This window comes from Trichosurus vulpecula, chromosome 7, assembly GCF_011100635.1.
Source record: "Trichosurus vulpecula isolate mTriVul1 chromosome 7, mTriVul1.pri, whole genome shotgun sequence".
NCBI lineage: Eukaryota > Metazoa > Chordata > Mammalia > Diprotodontia > Phalangeridae > Trichosurus > Trichosurus vulpecula.
This window is the reverse complement of record NC_050579.1, coordinates 156,712,518-156,729,187: the sequence shown is the minus strand read 5'-3', so window position 1 is coordinate 156,729,187 and position 16,670 is coordinate 156,712,518. Positions and strand designations below refer to the sequence as shown.

Sequence of the window (16,670 nt, the reverse complement as noted above, 5' to 3'; positions counted from 1 at the left end):
TAAAATTATGTATGCAATGTTATATTAATTGCAACAGATGTTTAAGCTTGCCAACTACCCTTAAAAGTTACAACCTTACCATAGTGATAATCATGAGAATCATTACTCCTTGGGAAAGCTAATAGACCAAATTGATACTTTAGTGAACAGGTCTGGGATTTCAGCAATGTGGGTACACCCTCTGGTAGGATAGTTGGCAGTTTATCTATGCATTCTCATCCTATGCAATTCTTGTTCACATCCTTGTATAAATCCATCATGGAGAGGACATGCTACCTGCTTGAGGCCTTTCCAGAAGTGTCCTAAAACATGGCTATACTAGGGCAGCATATAGGCTAACCTTCTGTTAGCTCAAAAAAGATAAAGTTTGTAAAGTGCTTAGCACAGTACCTGGCATATAGTAGGTGCTTAATAAATGTTTGTTTCCTTGTTCCCCCCTCCCCACTATAGCTAAATGACTGGCTCACCTCCTTTACCTGTCACCATGCCACTCCTTGCAAATAATTTGCCATTGCTAATATGCTACAGCATATTTACACCTACCATATATGTCTCTCTTCCTATCACGTTTCTGTCCTCCTTTTGGATTCATTGGAAACTGTTGTATTCCATGAATTACCATCTTTGCAGGAAGAATACTGGTGTTAAAATGACTAAAAATATGGATCACCTTTATTAACAGACCATCTATATTATAGTCTGGACAACAGGCATTTTTTAATTCGCTCTATTGATGTTCCAGGTATTTTATTTTTGTCTTACAGGCTGGTCAACAATTCTTCTTACAAATACATGTATAATTTTTTTTAATCAAGAGACAAGCATCTGGACTCTTACCTATGTATTTTCTTAAGGTGACAGCAGCTGTGATATTAATACCTACACATGAAACATATTTCCCTTTAGGCACAACCAACTTGAAACGGATTTTAGTAGATAAGCTCTTCACATTTAAATATATTTCCATTGTTGATACCACAGCTTTCATTATATGACATTCAACTGAATCCACATTGATCAAGTTCAAGGCATAGAGCCTGGACTTAATACACAGAGAGAAAGACATGATGCAGACCCTTTTCTTAAGGAACCACTTATGGCATAATGAAAGGTAGAAAAGGATTGGCCAGGTGAAAAAGATGAAGAAGGTAGAGATCATTTTCGATTGGTGAATATTCAGGGAAGATGTCACAGAGGTGGAATCAGAGTTGGATCTTGAAGGAAGGAGGAGATGGAGGCGGATGGAGGTGGTGGTGAGAGCCCATTCTAGGCATGAGGATCAGCTTGAGTAAAGAGAATGGAGTGGTGGAAAGATCACAACTGAGTAGTCCAGGCTGGCTAGACTGGACAGTATGTACAAGACAGAAAGAGTAACATAAAACTAGGAAGATGTTCTTACAATAATCCAAATGAGAAAAGATGAGTGTTAGGACAAGGCCGGTGGCAGTCGAAGTCGGGTGGGGCCAGATGCGAGAGATATTCACAGTCCCAAACCAGAGGATTTGGTAACTGATTGGATGTGGATACAGAGGCAGAAAGTCAAAGATGACTCTCAGGTAGGAGTCACAATTTACTGGTAGGATGATGGTCATAGCAGGTCCTATATAAATGCTTATTTCCTTTCCTTCTATTTCCCTATCAACAGAAATAGAAATTAATAAATCAACAATCATTCACATGTTAAGTATATACTTTTTTTTTTTTTTTAGTCAGCCTTTCTGGAGGATGAGCTGTGAGAACTGATCCATGGCCATCTGGAGAATAACTAAGCCAAGAACACTGTGTCTTATCTTTACAATAAAAGGCAGACTTCTCATTCCAAGATGAATCCTCCTTCTTTTCAAAAGGCTGCTTTGAGTATTACTTTAAAAATAATTCCAGTTGGTTAAATTTGTGTGTTGAAAGTTGTCTCATAAAAGAACATTATCTAGGTCTTATAACATTTTCATGTGATGGAGAATTAGATACATTTGCATTTCCTTTCAGTATTTTGTTCTGACAGACAAATAAAAGTCAACAGACATTTTGGACTCAATATTTCTCCTCACCTAATCTGTTCCTACTGCATTTTTTTTTCCTGTTAAAGATGGCTTTATTGCCTTTTTGTGTGTGCTGAGAATCGTCACTATGATCCTTTAAAGCTTTCTTTCGGGCCCAGAGTACTAAGAAAGTGTGCCAACTCCCCCTTCTTTTTAACCCTAAACTTACCTAGTTGTGAGGCCCAGGCTTTCAATACTGTTCACCCACTCACACTATGCTAGATTTTATTTGTGGTTCTGCTGCTGCAGCTTTCTCTCCACCCACTCTCATTCCACTCACTCTTAGGTTGCTTACAATTTGGATAGTTCTTTCTCTGCAGCCTCCCAGTTAGGTTAGCTTTGGGGAACACATCATGACCACTGGAACTAATGAATGCAGGGGTGGAGGAATCAGGGTCACCCCTGCTATCCCTGGTTAATCATAATCATAATCCCTAACTCCTTTTGTTTATGAAATTCTACGATTCTATTTAAAGGCAGCTAGGTGGCAAAATGGATAGAGTGCCAGGAAGGTACTAGGATAGAAGTCAGGAAGACTCATCTCCCTGAGTTCAAATCTGGCCTCAGACACTTCCTAGCTGTATGACCCTGGGCAAGTCACTTAACCCTGTTTGCCTCAGTTTTCTCATCTGTAAAATGAGCTGGAGAAGGAAATGGCAAAGCACTCTAGTACCTTTGCCAAGAAAACTCCAAACCGGGTCACAGAGTAGGACATGACTGAACAGCAACAGCATTTATACAAGTGTCATAAGGTTTGCAAAGCACTTTACAAACTATCTCATTTTATCGTCACAACAGTCCTGGGAGGTAGGTACATGTCATCATTATCCCTATCTGGTAGGTAAAGGAAACTGAGCCAGAAAGAGGTTAAGTGAGTTGCTTAGGGTCACACAATTAATAAGCATCTGAGGCATAATTTGAACTCAGGTCATCTTGATTCCAGGTTCAGAGTTGTATTCACTGTAATAATTAGTTATCTTATTGCTAGTTATACCTACTCTGAAACCCTGGAGCAAAATCTGGGAGGAGGGGGGCTACTGAGTAATCCTGCCCCCGGTCCTCTAGATAATTATAAAGTATGCAATCATAGGTTAAAAAAAAAAGATCTGGATTTAAGACTAGCCTCTAACACATGGTTTGTGTGACCCTGGACAAGGCACTTAGTCTCTCAATGCCCCCAGACAATTTTTTAAGAATAAATTACAAAACAGTTGCTGATCCACCTTGGTAGGGTTTTTTTTTCCTCTGTTCTCCAGAAAACCCTCATCCTTTAAATTTATAAAGCTTCAGAGAAGCTAGATGATGTGAGGCAAGACCCAGGTTCATATTCTGTTTCTGACACTGGCTGTGTGAACCAAAGCAATTTATCTCTGTGAAATCTTGGGCTTCCTCATCTGTAAATTGCAAATAAAAATGCCTCTCTCTACTTCACTGGGTTGTTAGGAAGCTCAAATGAGAATTCATGTGAAACAGGTTGCAAACCTTAAAGCCTCATATAAATGTCAGCTACTGCCATTATCCATATGGCAAAGGAAGAAACACGAAAGCTAGGGAATCAGCTCATTCACCTAACTGCTGTGGTAGGATAGTTTTTTTTTTAAAATACAAATATATACATGTTATAATAACTTGTGGTTACAGAGCATTTTAAGGTTTGCAAAGCTCATTTCTAAACATCCTTTAATCCTGATTCCTCCTAAGAAAACAGGAATATTTTTCAAACTGAAAAACATCACGGTCTCTATACCTATAACAACCACCAGCACTACATAAATACTTGTTGAACAAATGAAAGACAATAATAAAGACAAAATTTTTATCTTTTTTTATAGCTCATTTTTCAATCATGCATTAAGGTTTACAAAGCACTTAACTCACAATAATTCTGAGAGGCAGGTAGAACAAGCATTATTATTTCTAATTTACAGATGAGAACACTAAGATTAAGGTAGGGTTCAGTGATTTCCTCAAGGTTATACATAGTTAGGAAGTGGAAGGGCTAAAATTCGAGCCTAAATCAATAATTCTTGCAATTATTGTCTCTAAACACTGAGTCATAATAAGAGCTCACATGTATAAAGGGCTAAAATGGGTGGGGAACCTGTGCCCTTGAGGCCTCCTGTGGCCCCCCTAGGTCCCCAAGTGCTGCCCTTTGACCAAATCCAAACTTCACAGAACAAATCCCCTTAATAAAAGGATTTTTTATGGTCAGATTTCAACATAATGTACAGTATTTAGTATACAGACTTTCTTGAAATGAAAAGTTATTGCTATATATTCTGAATCCTCTCCTGTGTTCTGCTGTGCACATTTTTTTATTTTTTTATTTTATATTTAAGTTTAATATTCATTAATTTTATTTATTTATTAATATTTATAATGTTTCTTTTTCTTTTCTTATTATGTATTTAGGCCTTAGTATCTCTCTAAAAGAAAAAAAAAGGATTTACTCTGTAAAACTTGGACTCAGTCAAAAGGCCGCACCTGTGGCCTTGAGGCTGCAGGTTCCCCACCCCTGAGCTAAAACAAACCTAGGCAGGTAGGTGTCTCAGTGGATAGAGTGCAGGGCCTGGAATCAGGAAGATTTGAATTCAGCTCTGGCCTCAGACACTTACTGTGTGGCTTTGCAGGCAGACAACTGTGTACAAAATAAATTGAAGACACTAAGATTAAGGAGGACTGGGAAATGCTTCTTGTAGAAGGTGGGAATCGAGCTTTGCCTTGAGGGAAGTTGGGGAGGCAAGGAGACGAGATATGAAGAGGAAGAGAATTCCAGGCATGGGGGAACTTTTGGGGGAAAAGAGGACTTGGTCAGTCTTGCACTTGAAGATGAATTTGATGAATGAGTAAAGTATGGACTAGAGAAGATAAAGACTTGAGGCAGGGATACCAACCAGTGGGCTATTGCAATAGTCCAGGCATGAGACAATAAGGGCCTGAACCAGGATGATGGCGTCAGAGGAGAGAAGGGGGAATATACAAGAGATGTTATGAACACAGAATTGATAGAACTTGGCCACTGATTGGATACCCGGTAGATAAGAGGGAGTGAGGAGTCCAGGGTCATACCTAGTTTGCTTTAAAAATGTTACCTCATTGGGCCCTCACTATAGCTCTGTGAGGGAGGTAGGATTATTACCTGCCTCCTTATAGATGAGGAAACTGAGGTCAGAACAGGTCAATCGACTTGCTAGTAGGTACCTGAAGTGAGATGTGCAGACATGCTCCTGAGATGTGATAAAAACAAAGGAAAAGATGATTGTCTGATAGGAAACAGTATAAAGCAGGACTGGTCATAATGTATAAATACAGGGTCAAAATTTCAAAAGGAAGAAAGTGAGGCCAGAGCAGGGGAATCAGAGTTTACAGTGAAAATAAAGATTAGATTTGGGAGGTCTGAGGTACAAGAAGGAAAAGAATACCAAGAGAATACCAAAAGAATGTCATCAGAGAAATTACAGGATTCTTGATTGTGGTGGCAGAACATCTGCAGGTGGTGGTGAGATTGAGCGTAGGACAATTCCTATGTGTGGCTGAGGAAGAATGAAGTTGGGAGTTCAGGAGATCAGGTATTTTAGGTGACATCACGCTGAAGTATATTATAGGTTAAAGTTCCCTAGAAGGGCAAGTGATGGCTGGCAGAAGAATATGAACCAGATGTTGAATTCCTTGAAAAATGAGAAATAATGAACTGGGGACTGGTAAATAAATGCCAGCAAGGTCTACGTAAGGTCATACATATGGACTGAATGAATCTCAAAGGAAGAGAGTTTGATGGCAGCAGCGAGGGTGACTGAGCAACAAGAAGTATGCCCTACTTCTCCTGTGTTGTTGTATCAGGAGGCATGGAAGAGACAGTGGCCACAGATAGTGTCTTTTAGGTGCAACCGGGTTTCTGTGATTGTAATAAGACAGAGGATGTGAAAAGATGTCTAATACAAAGCAGAGTCTGCTAAAACTAGAATGGTAGCATCCGAGGACAGGCAGAGGTGGATGGAGACATGGAATGTGTAGGCTCTCTGAGGTAAATGGGGGTGATACAACAAATTATGTTAGAATACATATAGTCATGTGAAAGGCTTATTCACGTCCACTTCTTTATTTTAAGTCTTGATATGTTTAGCTCGATTAACTGTAGCCTCCTACAGAGCAAAATTATTATTTTAGATGATGGTACACAATACGAGAAAGGAAAACTAACTGAGGTAAGGCCAAAGTACCAACTCTAGCAAAAAAAAGTGATCTTTAACATCTATATAAAATGGATGGAAGGGGGAGGCAGAGCGTGAGCTTCAAAGTGCCCAAGCTGGAAACTTTTACCAAAATTTTTTATTATATCTAAGAGAAGGAACTCACTATATTAAGCATATTATTGGACCCTGGGACTCCCAAGATTTCCATTTTTCTGATGTTTTATTTCTATCAGTAGCCCGTAATAATGAAATGATGCAATTGAAAAATGTAGTATGATGTAGGTAAAAAATTAAAATGCAAGAACATTACAGAAATAAAAATCAATAAAATTCCAATTTCATCACAAAGTCACCAGATGGGGCTATAAGCTGCCAAGCATTTCCAAAAAAGAAACAGGTAAGAAAGGATTTTGATTCTGAGCTTCTCCTGGGGAAAAGTAGGTCAGGAAGCCCTTCATTTCTAATTTGAACTCTACTTGTGAACAAGAGGTTTAAATAGGTAAGCATATCAATTATTTATCTGTTTATATTAACTGCTTAAAAACCCCAACAACATAACAGAAATGGTTCTCAGATAATTAGTGCCCCTCAAATCTTAATTACAATGATCACATTCTATTTGTGCTGATAGAAAAGCATTTATTCTATTCCTATTTCTAACTGTATTCAGTTGCTCCAATTTTAAGTTAATACTTTATTAAGGAAAAATGTTATTACTAGGAAGCAACAGCTAATTCCAAGTATTCTGTGGTATAGAGTTTCTTCAGTTAATACAAAACTTTACAAAATTAGTCCCTAAGATGACTGCTTCTTTCATTTAACAGAAAATAAATTTTTTGACCCAATAGCTGCCTTTTAGTTTGCCAACAATAATGGAAGTTCTCTAAAGAAATACTAGATTTTTTAAAAAGCTTTTTGTTTTTTCAAGAAAAGACTTTAGACAACTGATGAGAAATAAACCTTATGATTTAAGAAAAAACAAAACTATCCTTTTATTTGGTTCTTAGTATTTTTTCAATTACTCAATCAACAAGTACTTATCATCAAATGCTTGTTCCTTGTGAAGCACTGGGGCTAAACACTGAGAGTACAGACAAAAGTAAACCTTCCCTGCCCTCAAAGAACTTATGTGGTGGGGAGGAAAGAGGGGGAACAGAGACAAAAATGAACCAATATGGGCATATACAAAGCAGATACAAGTCAGCTGTCAACAATTGCTTAGTAAGCCCTTACCATGAGCCAGGCACAATGTTAACAGTAGGTATAAAGTAGCCTTGGGGCAGGGGAGAGAATGCACTATCATGTAGGATTAGGAAAGGGCTTGAGAAGAAAGGCATACTCAGCTGAATCTTGAAGGAGTCTTCAGATTCCAGGAATCAGAGGTGAGGAGGAAGAACATTCCAAGTATGAAGAACAAACAATATAAGGGCATGAAGACAAGAGATGAATGTCAAGTGTGAGGGGCCACACGAAGGTCAGTACAGCTGGACCATAGAGAACATGAAGGGAAATAATATGTAATAAAGCTAGAAGGGTAGGATGGAGCTAGGGTATGGAGTCATTTTCTAAGTCAAACAGTTCACATTTGATCCAAGAAGTGAAAAAGAGTCACTGGAGTTTATTTTATTGTGGAGGGGGTGGGAGACATATGGCCAGACCTGTACTTTGGGAAAATCACTATCGTGGTTGAGCAGACTGCACAGGTGCCAAACTCTTGGTCCTAGAACAGCCCAAACCAGATTAAAATGTAATTGGGAAATGGTTAATAAAATTAAAATGCAATATATCGTAGACATTATTTTGTGGTTTTCTAAGCATTTCTATTTGAGCTTGACACCACTAAAGTAGAGAATAGATGGGAGCAGATAGGGACCTGAGAGGGGGGACAATTAAGAGGTTATTATAATAGTCTAGGATTCTAGGTGAGAGCCAATGGAGCCTGAACTAGGTTTGGCAACTATGAAGATGAAGAGATGTTTGTGAGCGATGTCATGGAGATAGAAACAATAAGCCCTGGCAACTGATTGGCTATACCAGGTGAATGCGATTGAGGAATGGAGGATATCAACAAAGTTGTGAACCTTGGGAAATTCAAACTGGCTTGTCAGGCTGTGTGGTACGGTTAGAGAGGCAGACAATGAGTTCTGTTTTGGACATGCTGAGTTTGAGATGCTCCAGGGACATTTTATGAGGTGTAATCATAATGTGTTTTTTTTTAAAACAGCAAGTCTTAAATCTATTTGGGTATTGGTTACTTAATATAAGCCAGTATTTCTCATCTTGTGGTAGTTCATAGAGGAGTTCTGGGAATACTGGAGAGATACAGAGCTCCCAACATACTAGCTTAACCACCCCACCTCTTATAGACACATATATGAGAGTAATTAAATTTATTTCCCATCAACTTGTTGGGTTTTGCTCTAAAGTACCTAGATAAATACATAACATACAAAAGAAACAATATATTGTGCCTATACATATTTATTTGATCTTAGAATTGGTCTATCTGAAAACTCTTTAGGACTCACAAGGGTTAAAAGAAAAATTTGAAGAGTAGGAGGCTAAGTAGCAGTTTTTCTGACTCATTTGACAACCCACTGAAGTTCTTCTGGTTTAGAACATGTAATACTTTGGGAGAATCTCAAAAGAACTTGTTAATTTTATTCAGTTTTATTTAACTATGCCAAACTATTTCAATGTTTGTTTTGTTCCCCTTCTCCTCTCCTTAAAAAAAAAAAACTCATACAGAATTGTCTTCCAAAAAAGCGCTCAACTATGTTTTATCTTGAAATTAAGTGCATTGACAATCAAAGATACTTACTCAGACTACTTAGTTGTCTAATTATATTTGCCAAGGATATATTGGTTACGCATTCCAGTTCATTCTTAATGCCTCTGGGCAGTGCTGTATGGCACAGGTGCCTGGGGTCAATATTTCTCTTCACTAATGGCATCCCGAGATGAATCTGAAAAACGCCAACTCACCTGGGAGGAATGAAATACAGTTGAAGAAGATGATTCACATATCAAAACTCAAATTTTCAATCACATCTGAGTAATGCTGTCTTTCATATGCAAATGAAAAATAACAATCTTTGCTTGGAAGAAATGCATGAATTTGGATGTTCATCTAACCAAAAAAAACTCAGATGAGATCTTCTACCTTGGAGTCAAGTCGTTTAAAATGAATTCAACTTTTATTAAACAAGATAGTGCACCAGGCTGCATTGTGGATACAAAAGTAAAAATGAAGGTCTCTTCCTTCAAGGAATTTGGAGTCCATGCAAGTTTGTGTGTGTGTACCCCATCCCCTCACACACAGAAATTTGAGGAGGGAGAAAGGATTGAAATCTGAGAAAACCTGGGAAGATAAAGGATTCTGAATGGCAAAACTGAGGAGAGACTGTATTCCAGGAGTGAGGATAACTTGTGTGAAGGCGAAGAGATGGAGATGGAATTCTGGATTAAGGACCAACGAATGGATTACCTTGACCAGAATACAGAATGTGTGAAAGGAACTAACATGCAATAAATCTAGAAGGGTAGGCTGGAGCCACATAGTGAAAATCTATAAATGCAAAGCTAAGGAATCTATTTGATTCTAGAGGCAAAAGGGAGCCCCTCAAGATTTTTTAAGCAAGGTAGACACACAGTCAGACCTGTGCCTTACTTAGGAAGATTATTTTGCATCAGTTCATATATGTCTTTCCATGTGTCATTGAAATAATCTATTTCCTTTTTTTAACAGAATATTAGTATTTTATTCTATTCACAGACCACAATTGGTTCAGTCATTCTCTCACTGATGGGCATTGCCTAACTTTCCTGTTGTCTGGGTTGGGTTTTTTTTTTTTTTTTGCTACCACAAAAAAGCTGATAAATTTTTGTACATATGGGACCTTTTTCTCTTTCTTTGGTGTACAGGACTAGCACTGACTGATGATGAAGTGTGCTATTCACTTCCTGACACAGAGGTGATGGACTCAAGGTGCAGAGAGACATCTAGTTTTTTGCATATGGTCAATGAGGGAATTTATTTTGCTTGACTATGCACATAGGTTACAAGGAATTTGGTTTTCTTTTTTTCCCCCTCAATAGGGTAAGGGTGAGAAGGAGAGGAAATAGATTTTTTTTTTAGTGGAAAGAAATTTTTAAAGGAATATTATTTTGGCAGTTGTCTAGAAAATGGATTAGAGAGAGAATGAAGCAGCATAATTCTCAATGATTACTAAAAAGTTTCAATACAAAACCTCTTATTACTTTCAACATTATATGAATTACTATTGTTAATTAACCCTGTGACCTTGAGCAAGTCACTTAGCCAAGTCCCTTCCATCTAGAAAGTCCTAAGACTTTAAGAGTGCATAGCAATTCATAATCGTTTCATTCTAGTCACTATCAGTGATGCCTTTCTAAGCTAGCTCATTTTCACTTATAGTACACAAAAGGAATGATCTCAGAAGTTGGTGTGACCTTGGGCAAGTCACTTAGCCCCAACTGCCCTGCCTTCCCCCCTGCAAAAAAAAATAAATTTAAAAAAATTTAAAAAAAAGAAGTTGGTGTGAGATTCTTCCTAAAGAAAATGCTTCACAATCATCTAACAGAGAAATTCAAGCAGCTATGCCAGAGGTATAAAATTCAAATTTCTACATGAAATGTACTAACATACCAGTAGTATAAAGAACAACCATTGTAAGAGTGTTATGCACTTTTTAAAATCACCTAAAAATTAACCTAATATTTCTTTCATGGAGCAAAGAAATGCTCAAATTCCTCCCTAATTTGCTGCATATTTCCCAACAAAGGTTCACTAAAGAATACTTTGTGAATTACAAAATTTTTAGTGGCACTAATTAAATGTCAAATTAGATGTTCTGAAGACAAGGTCAACATAGGGTTGAATTCTTTAATGCATTAATAGAAATTTCTGAGCCACTGTCAAAATTTAATAGAAATTGTTATTTTTTAATTTAAACCAAGCCTCCCTAATCCTCTTCCAAAGTAATTACAAATTTGTAATACTGGAGTAAAATGACCTTGTTTCTCTTGGATTCTAACACATGTTCTAGGATAGATTTTTCTGCTATGGGTCTTGGACTCTCCTTCAAATGTCAGGGGTTTGAACCTGAGTCTCAAAGACCTCATGTTTTTGTAAAGCATGCCCAGGACAGGAATGAGGAAGACAAAAATCTTGAGTCTGAGAGTTGAGACTGAGGGAAATGGACACAGAATTGGAGGCTAACTATTAAGAGAGAAGAGCCTGGAGTGTGTAAATGATTGGCTGGCGAGTTGGCTTTGTTCCTGGAAAAATTCTAAAATATATCATGAAAGGGATCACCTGGGAACATTTAGAAAAGAAAAGCAGGGATTGCTGGTTTCAAGAACTATCTTCTTTTATGACAAAGTCAATAGACTGGTTGGACGGGGAAATGTAGTTTCAGCAAAGGGTATGTTAATGTTCTTCATGTTCTCTTTATGGGCAAGAAAAAGAGAGAATACAGTTAGGTGGATTTACATAACTGATGGAAGGATGGGACCTACAGAGTGGACATCATCGTTGCATTAAGGCTTATTTGAAGAGAGATTTCTAATGGAGCAGTGGGCCTCATAAATCTGTCCTTAGACCTAAAAACATTTTTGTCAGTATCTTAGGTAAAGTGATACATGGAAGAAACCTATGAATGGAGACTAACATGTTAGATAATGGAGCTGGGACAAAAAAAGATTTTGCCAGTCTGGAATAATGGTTTGAATCAAATAGATGAAATTTAATAGGCAAAAATATAGTTATCTTTGAAAACATCATGGGAAAATAATGCTGTTAATAAGATGAGTTTTGGTTTTGGGTAGGGTTCCTTTTTTGGGGGAGGGGTCAAGGTAAGGTTTGGCAACTACTAACAGAGTTGCATAATTTCCTAAATATAGGATATTAAAATATCCTTAATTACCATTAGTATAAAATCATTTTAATTATCAATAAGACTACCTTTACTATTTAACATTCAGTACATACTGTAAAATATTAAATTATGCTTCACATTTGTTAAGGCAAGAGTTTTCACCTTGGGGTTCATGAACTTATTTTTAAAATATCTTAGTAGTATTTTAATACAGTTTCCTTTGCAATCCTACAGATTTTATTTTAGGCATTTAAAAACATCAGATTTCCATTTGAGTCTTTGACATACAAAACATAAAAAGAAAACCAACTCGTGCTAAGGGATCTTCTGTTGATCCGTGAAATAACAAGTTTGTAAACATGGAAAAATCAAGGGTCAGACAAACATCACAACTGAGTGGTTATGTGATGCTGAAGAAATCAAAACATATAACTCCAAGTCTTATTTTCAGATTTGAAGGGCCAGCCTGTAAAATTATAACAAAAAGACCCTTAAAATAAACAGCTGGCAGGAAAATGCAAATAAATGCTTTAAAAAATTCATAAAAATCAAATGAGGACTAAGACCACTCCTCTAGACTGCAGAAGAAACAAAGTTATAACCACAAATACTTTATTACTATATTTAACATCAAAAAGTAACTCTCTTAAACTTACTCTTTGATGAGCTAATTTGCCATTTACTGTCATTTTCAAAGAACATTCTGGAATTAACGTTACAATATTATCAAATTGTAATAATTTAATGCAATTTTATAATTTGTCCTAGCACTGTAGAATCAAAAGTTAAATTGTGGGGAAAAATATGTTCCTTCTAATTAAAACAGATGAGTATTTCTTGATTCAGGTGTGTTTTTAAAAATCACTTTGGGTTTTATGTAGAAACTAATGCTTACGGTTTTTTATTATAAGTTTCTTAGTCCCCAAGAAGTGAGACTGCTTAATTATGCACAATTTATTGAACAATTAAATGTGAACTTTCAGCCTCAGAATGTTTGAAGAAAATTATTTTCTTCAGTGAGAACTTAATAGTTTCCATCCATAGTCTGTACACAACTCTACAGAATGGTACATGAACTCTATATGGATGACAAACTTCTTTGCAGTCCTGACTACCAATCTAGAACTAATTTAAATCTGAGAACACAAATACATGAAATAAATACATCTTTAAAGAATGAATATTTTGATGTTTTAGTTTTTCTTGAAGAAAATATACTTGTTTCACAGATTTTTTAAAAATTGGTTTAATTCTAAATATGGATATTACAGCGTGCTTGACAAGACACTGAAATGTCAACTTTACAATCTATTACTAAAAAGGCACATAGAACGATCTGTTCTCAGTGTGTGGTAAAAATGAAATGAGGAAAAGACATTTGAACTTACCTGCCACCAAGCAACAGAATGTCTGACGACACACACCAGGTGTATGTATCAATCTCCTCTCTGCCACAAGCATCAAACTTCAAGTGTGCATTAACTTTGGGAATTCTATGTACAGAGACAGAAAACAGCCAACCTAGTCAGTCCCTAAGTTGTAACAGTATGAACCATCCCGAACATCTACAGCCACTCAACTGCTTTGAAGTGATCTGGCCCTTTCACAAAGAGATCAGAATTCAACACAGGCACTCACCTTCACCATAGAGCTACCTTTACAAAGAAGACACAGAAGCTACAACCTCTCCCATCTCCCCGGGTGACTAGAACCTCTCTTTCTTCCTCAGAAACTTGAAAGAAACACCCTGCAGGCAAACTGATTAAGAAATAATTACATATGCCTTTGGTTCCAAGACACGATGACTAAATATTAAATTTTGAGAAGCCAGAAATGAGAGGAGCACATTGCTATATGACTACAGCAGAAAGAAAAAATATGGTAGAGGCAACAAACCACATGGTAGGTTTGCAGTGGATCACACTGGTGTGAATGTTAGAGAAGGACATGGATGCTAATAAAAAAGTCATGACAAAAGCTATCAATAGAACTGAGATTCAGTACAGTCAAGTCAATGACCAGATACCTAATAAAGAGGAGTATCTAATTATGTAGTTCCATATTTATCTAAAAGTGAAGGATAATTATTTCAAAGTAATACAACTGCTGTTTCAAACTTGGACAAGCATTATAGTCATAAAATCCTTCTAATTTTTTATGGTATAGAAACACATATACTTGCAAAAAAAGTTTACAAATATCATAAATACAGATTAACCCAATGGAGAAAATACCATTTTAAAAATGAATTTAAGTTGTGATGCATTTTAATATCAGCCATTATACAAAGTCAGTGTCTAATATAAAAGAATTAAAACTTACCAAAAATACTTTTGTCAGCTAATTATCACTGCTAACAAAAACAAATTTTAAATGTGAAAATCTATTAAATGGACTGTTCTACATATGTGGTACATAGACAGCTAGGTGGTGCGGTGGATAGAGCACTGGGCCTGGAGTCAGGAAAAAACTGAGGTCAAATATGGCCTTAGACACTTACTAGTTATATGACCCTGGGCAAGTCACTTAGCCCTGTTTCCTCATCTGGAGAAGGAAATGGCAAACCATTCCAGTATCTTTGCCAAGAAAACCCCAAACGGGGTCATGAAGATTTGGACACAACTGAAATGACTGAATGACAAAAACATGTGAAGACAGTGCCATTGACAGTAAATATTGTTGGGTCTTCTGATTGTTTCTCCCATAGATAACTTTTCCTAAACATGCTATCTGAAGTGAAAACAATACATCATACATAATCTGACTGGGCAGAACTCTAGCAAGCCTACCACTTCCCTAGTCCTGGACTCCATGCCTCTTAATGCAGCGAAAGAAGACACTATCGTTCTTGGATGCCATCATATCACTTACTTATATTGAGCTTACAGTCCCCCAGATCTTTTTTTTTTTTTTTAAACAAACCACTTCTATCTAGCCATGCTCATCTTCGTTATGCTGACTGTAAAATCAAATGACTGGAGATGAGATGAAATGCTCCAACATCCAAAGATTCTATGATTAAATGGCTTACCCAGAAATTAAACCCATGATTTTGGGCACTTCTGTATTCTATCCTAACCAACTAAAACTAAAATGCCTATCTGGGTATACAGAGAAATTGATCTGAAGTGCTCAACAAAGTTCTCTTAGAAAAAGACTAAATTCTTTAGGTCGCTCACAGAAGACTCTGACTAGGCAAAAAATAGCACTGTGGTCTTAAGAAAGAAAACCCCAGGAAGGAAAGTAGTGATTCATTTCCCAATGCTATTTTAATAGCAAATGATGAAACTATTATCAAGTCTGACTTTACTAGTTAAGCGATAAGTGTAGTGATTCAAAGGAGCTCTAGGAAGGTCACTCTGCCCCAAATCTTCCTCCCACATTTTGTCCCATGCCATTGTAAGAATCCAGGAAGCATTTTAGCTCATAAGAATTCCCCTATTAAGCTTGCAAAAATCCTGGAGAGGCCAAGTGACTTGGAGAGTTAAGAGAGACACCTTGAGTGGAGGGAGGAACCATATTAGCAAAGTGAAACTTCATTTACTTCACAATTTTACAATCTAGAACTAGTTCTGATGAGAATTATTTGAAGCATAATCATGCCTAAGTGACTTTATTCATGCCACAACCCATACATCCTCTTTGTGACCTTAAGACTCTGTCCTGGGTCTTCTCCTCTTTGTTCTCTGTCATCTCTCTGTCAGTGACTTAATCAACTTCCATTATTTTAATTATCTTCTTTGCAAAGGACTAACACATCTATATATCCAATACGAATCTCTCTCTTGAGCTCTCGTCCCATATTACTAATAAACTATTGGTGAGTTTGAATCGTATGTCTCCTAGGCAAACTCAACATGTCCAAAACAGAATACACACACACAGAGGCAACTAGGTGTCATAGTGGTTAGACCATTGGACCTGAAGTCAGGAAGACCCAAGTTCAAATCTGGCCTTAAATCTAGACACATACTAGCTATGTGACCATGGACAAGATACTGAACATCCGTTTCAGTTTCCTCATCTGTAAAATGCGGCTGATGATAATAGCACCTACCTCCCAGGCTTGATGTAAGGATAAAATGAAATAATATTTATAAGAAGTTTTGCAAACCTTAAAGTGTGAAAAAATATTAGCTATTATGATCATTATTGTAATTACTGTTATCATTATTATTCCCCATCATTCTCCCTCCCCCAGACACTGCTTCTAAACTTTCAAATTTCTGTTGAGGATACCACCATCCTTCCAGGCACTCAAGTTCAAAACCTCAAGGGTCATCCTTGGCTGCTCACTCTTAGGAAATCTCTCTCCCCATCCTACTTCAGGCTCTCTCTTTCATCACGTCTCCCGCCCTGGACTACCCCAAGACCCTCCCAGTTAGTCTCCCTCCCTACCTTCAGGCCTTCCCTTCTCCAATTCATCTTCCACACAGCTGCAAAAGGGACTTAACTAAAGCGTGGATCTGACTTTGTCACATTCTTGCTCAATTAAAACTCCAGGATCTATTTCCTCCAGGATAAAATGCAAAGTCTTT

At 37.2% G+C, this 16,670-nt stretch overlaps 1 protein-coding gene across 2 annotated transcripts in view; it reads right to left on the bottom strand.

Moving 5' to 3' along the window:
• Positions 1-16,670, bottom strand: part of WASF1 (WASP family member 1) — a 65,427-nt gene that overhangs the window by 31,667 nt on the left and 17,090 nt on the right. For both annotated transcript variants that reach the window (XM_036765964.1, XM_036765965.1), the window contains exons 2-3: positions 13,521-13,625; positions 9,054-9,217 (exon numbers count right to left, since the gene is read on the bottom strand). In XM_036765964.1, coding sequence (XP_036621859.1) covers positions 9,054-9,186 — 133 coding nt within the window. In that variant the 5' untranslated portion in view covers positions 9,187-9,217; positions 13,521-13,625. The remainder of the gene's footprint in view (positions 1-9,053; positions 9,218-13,520; positions 13,626-16,670) is intronic.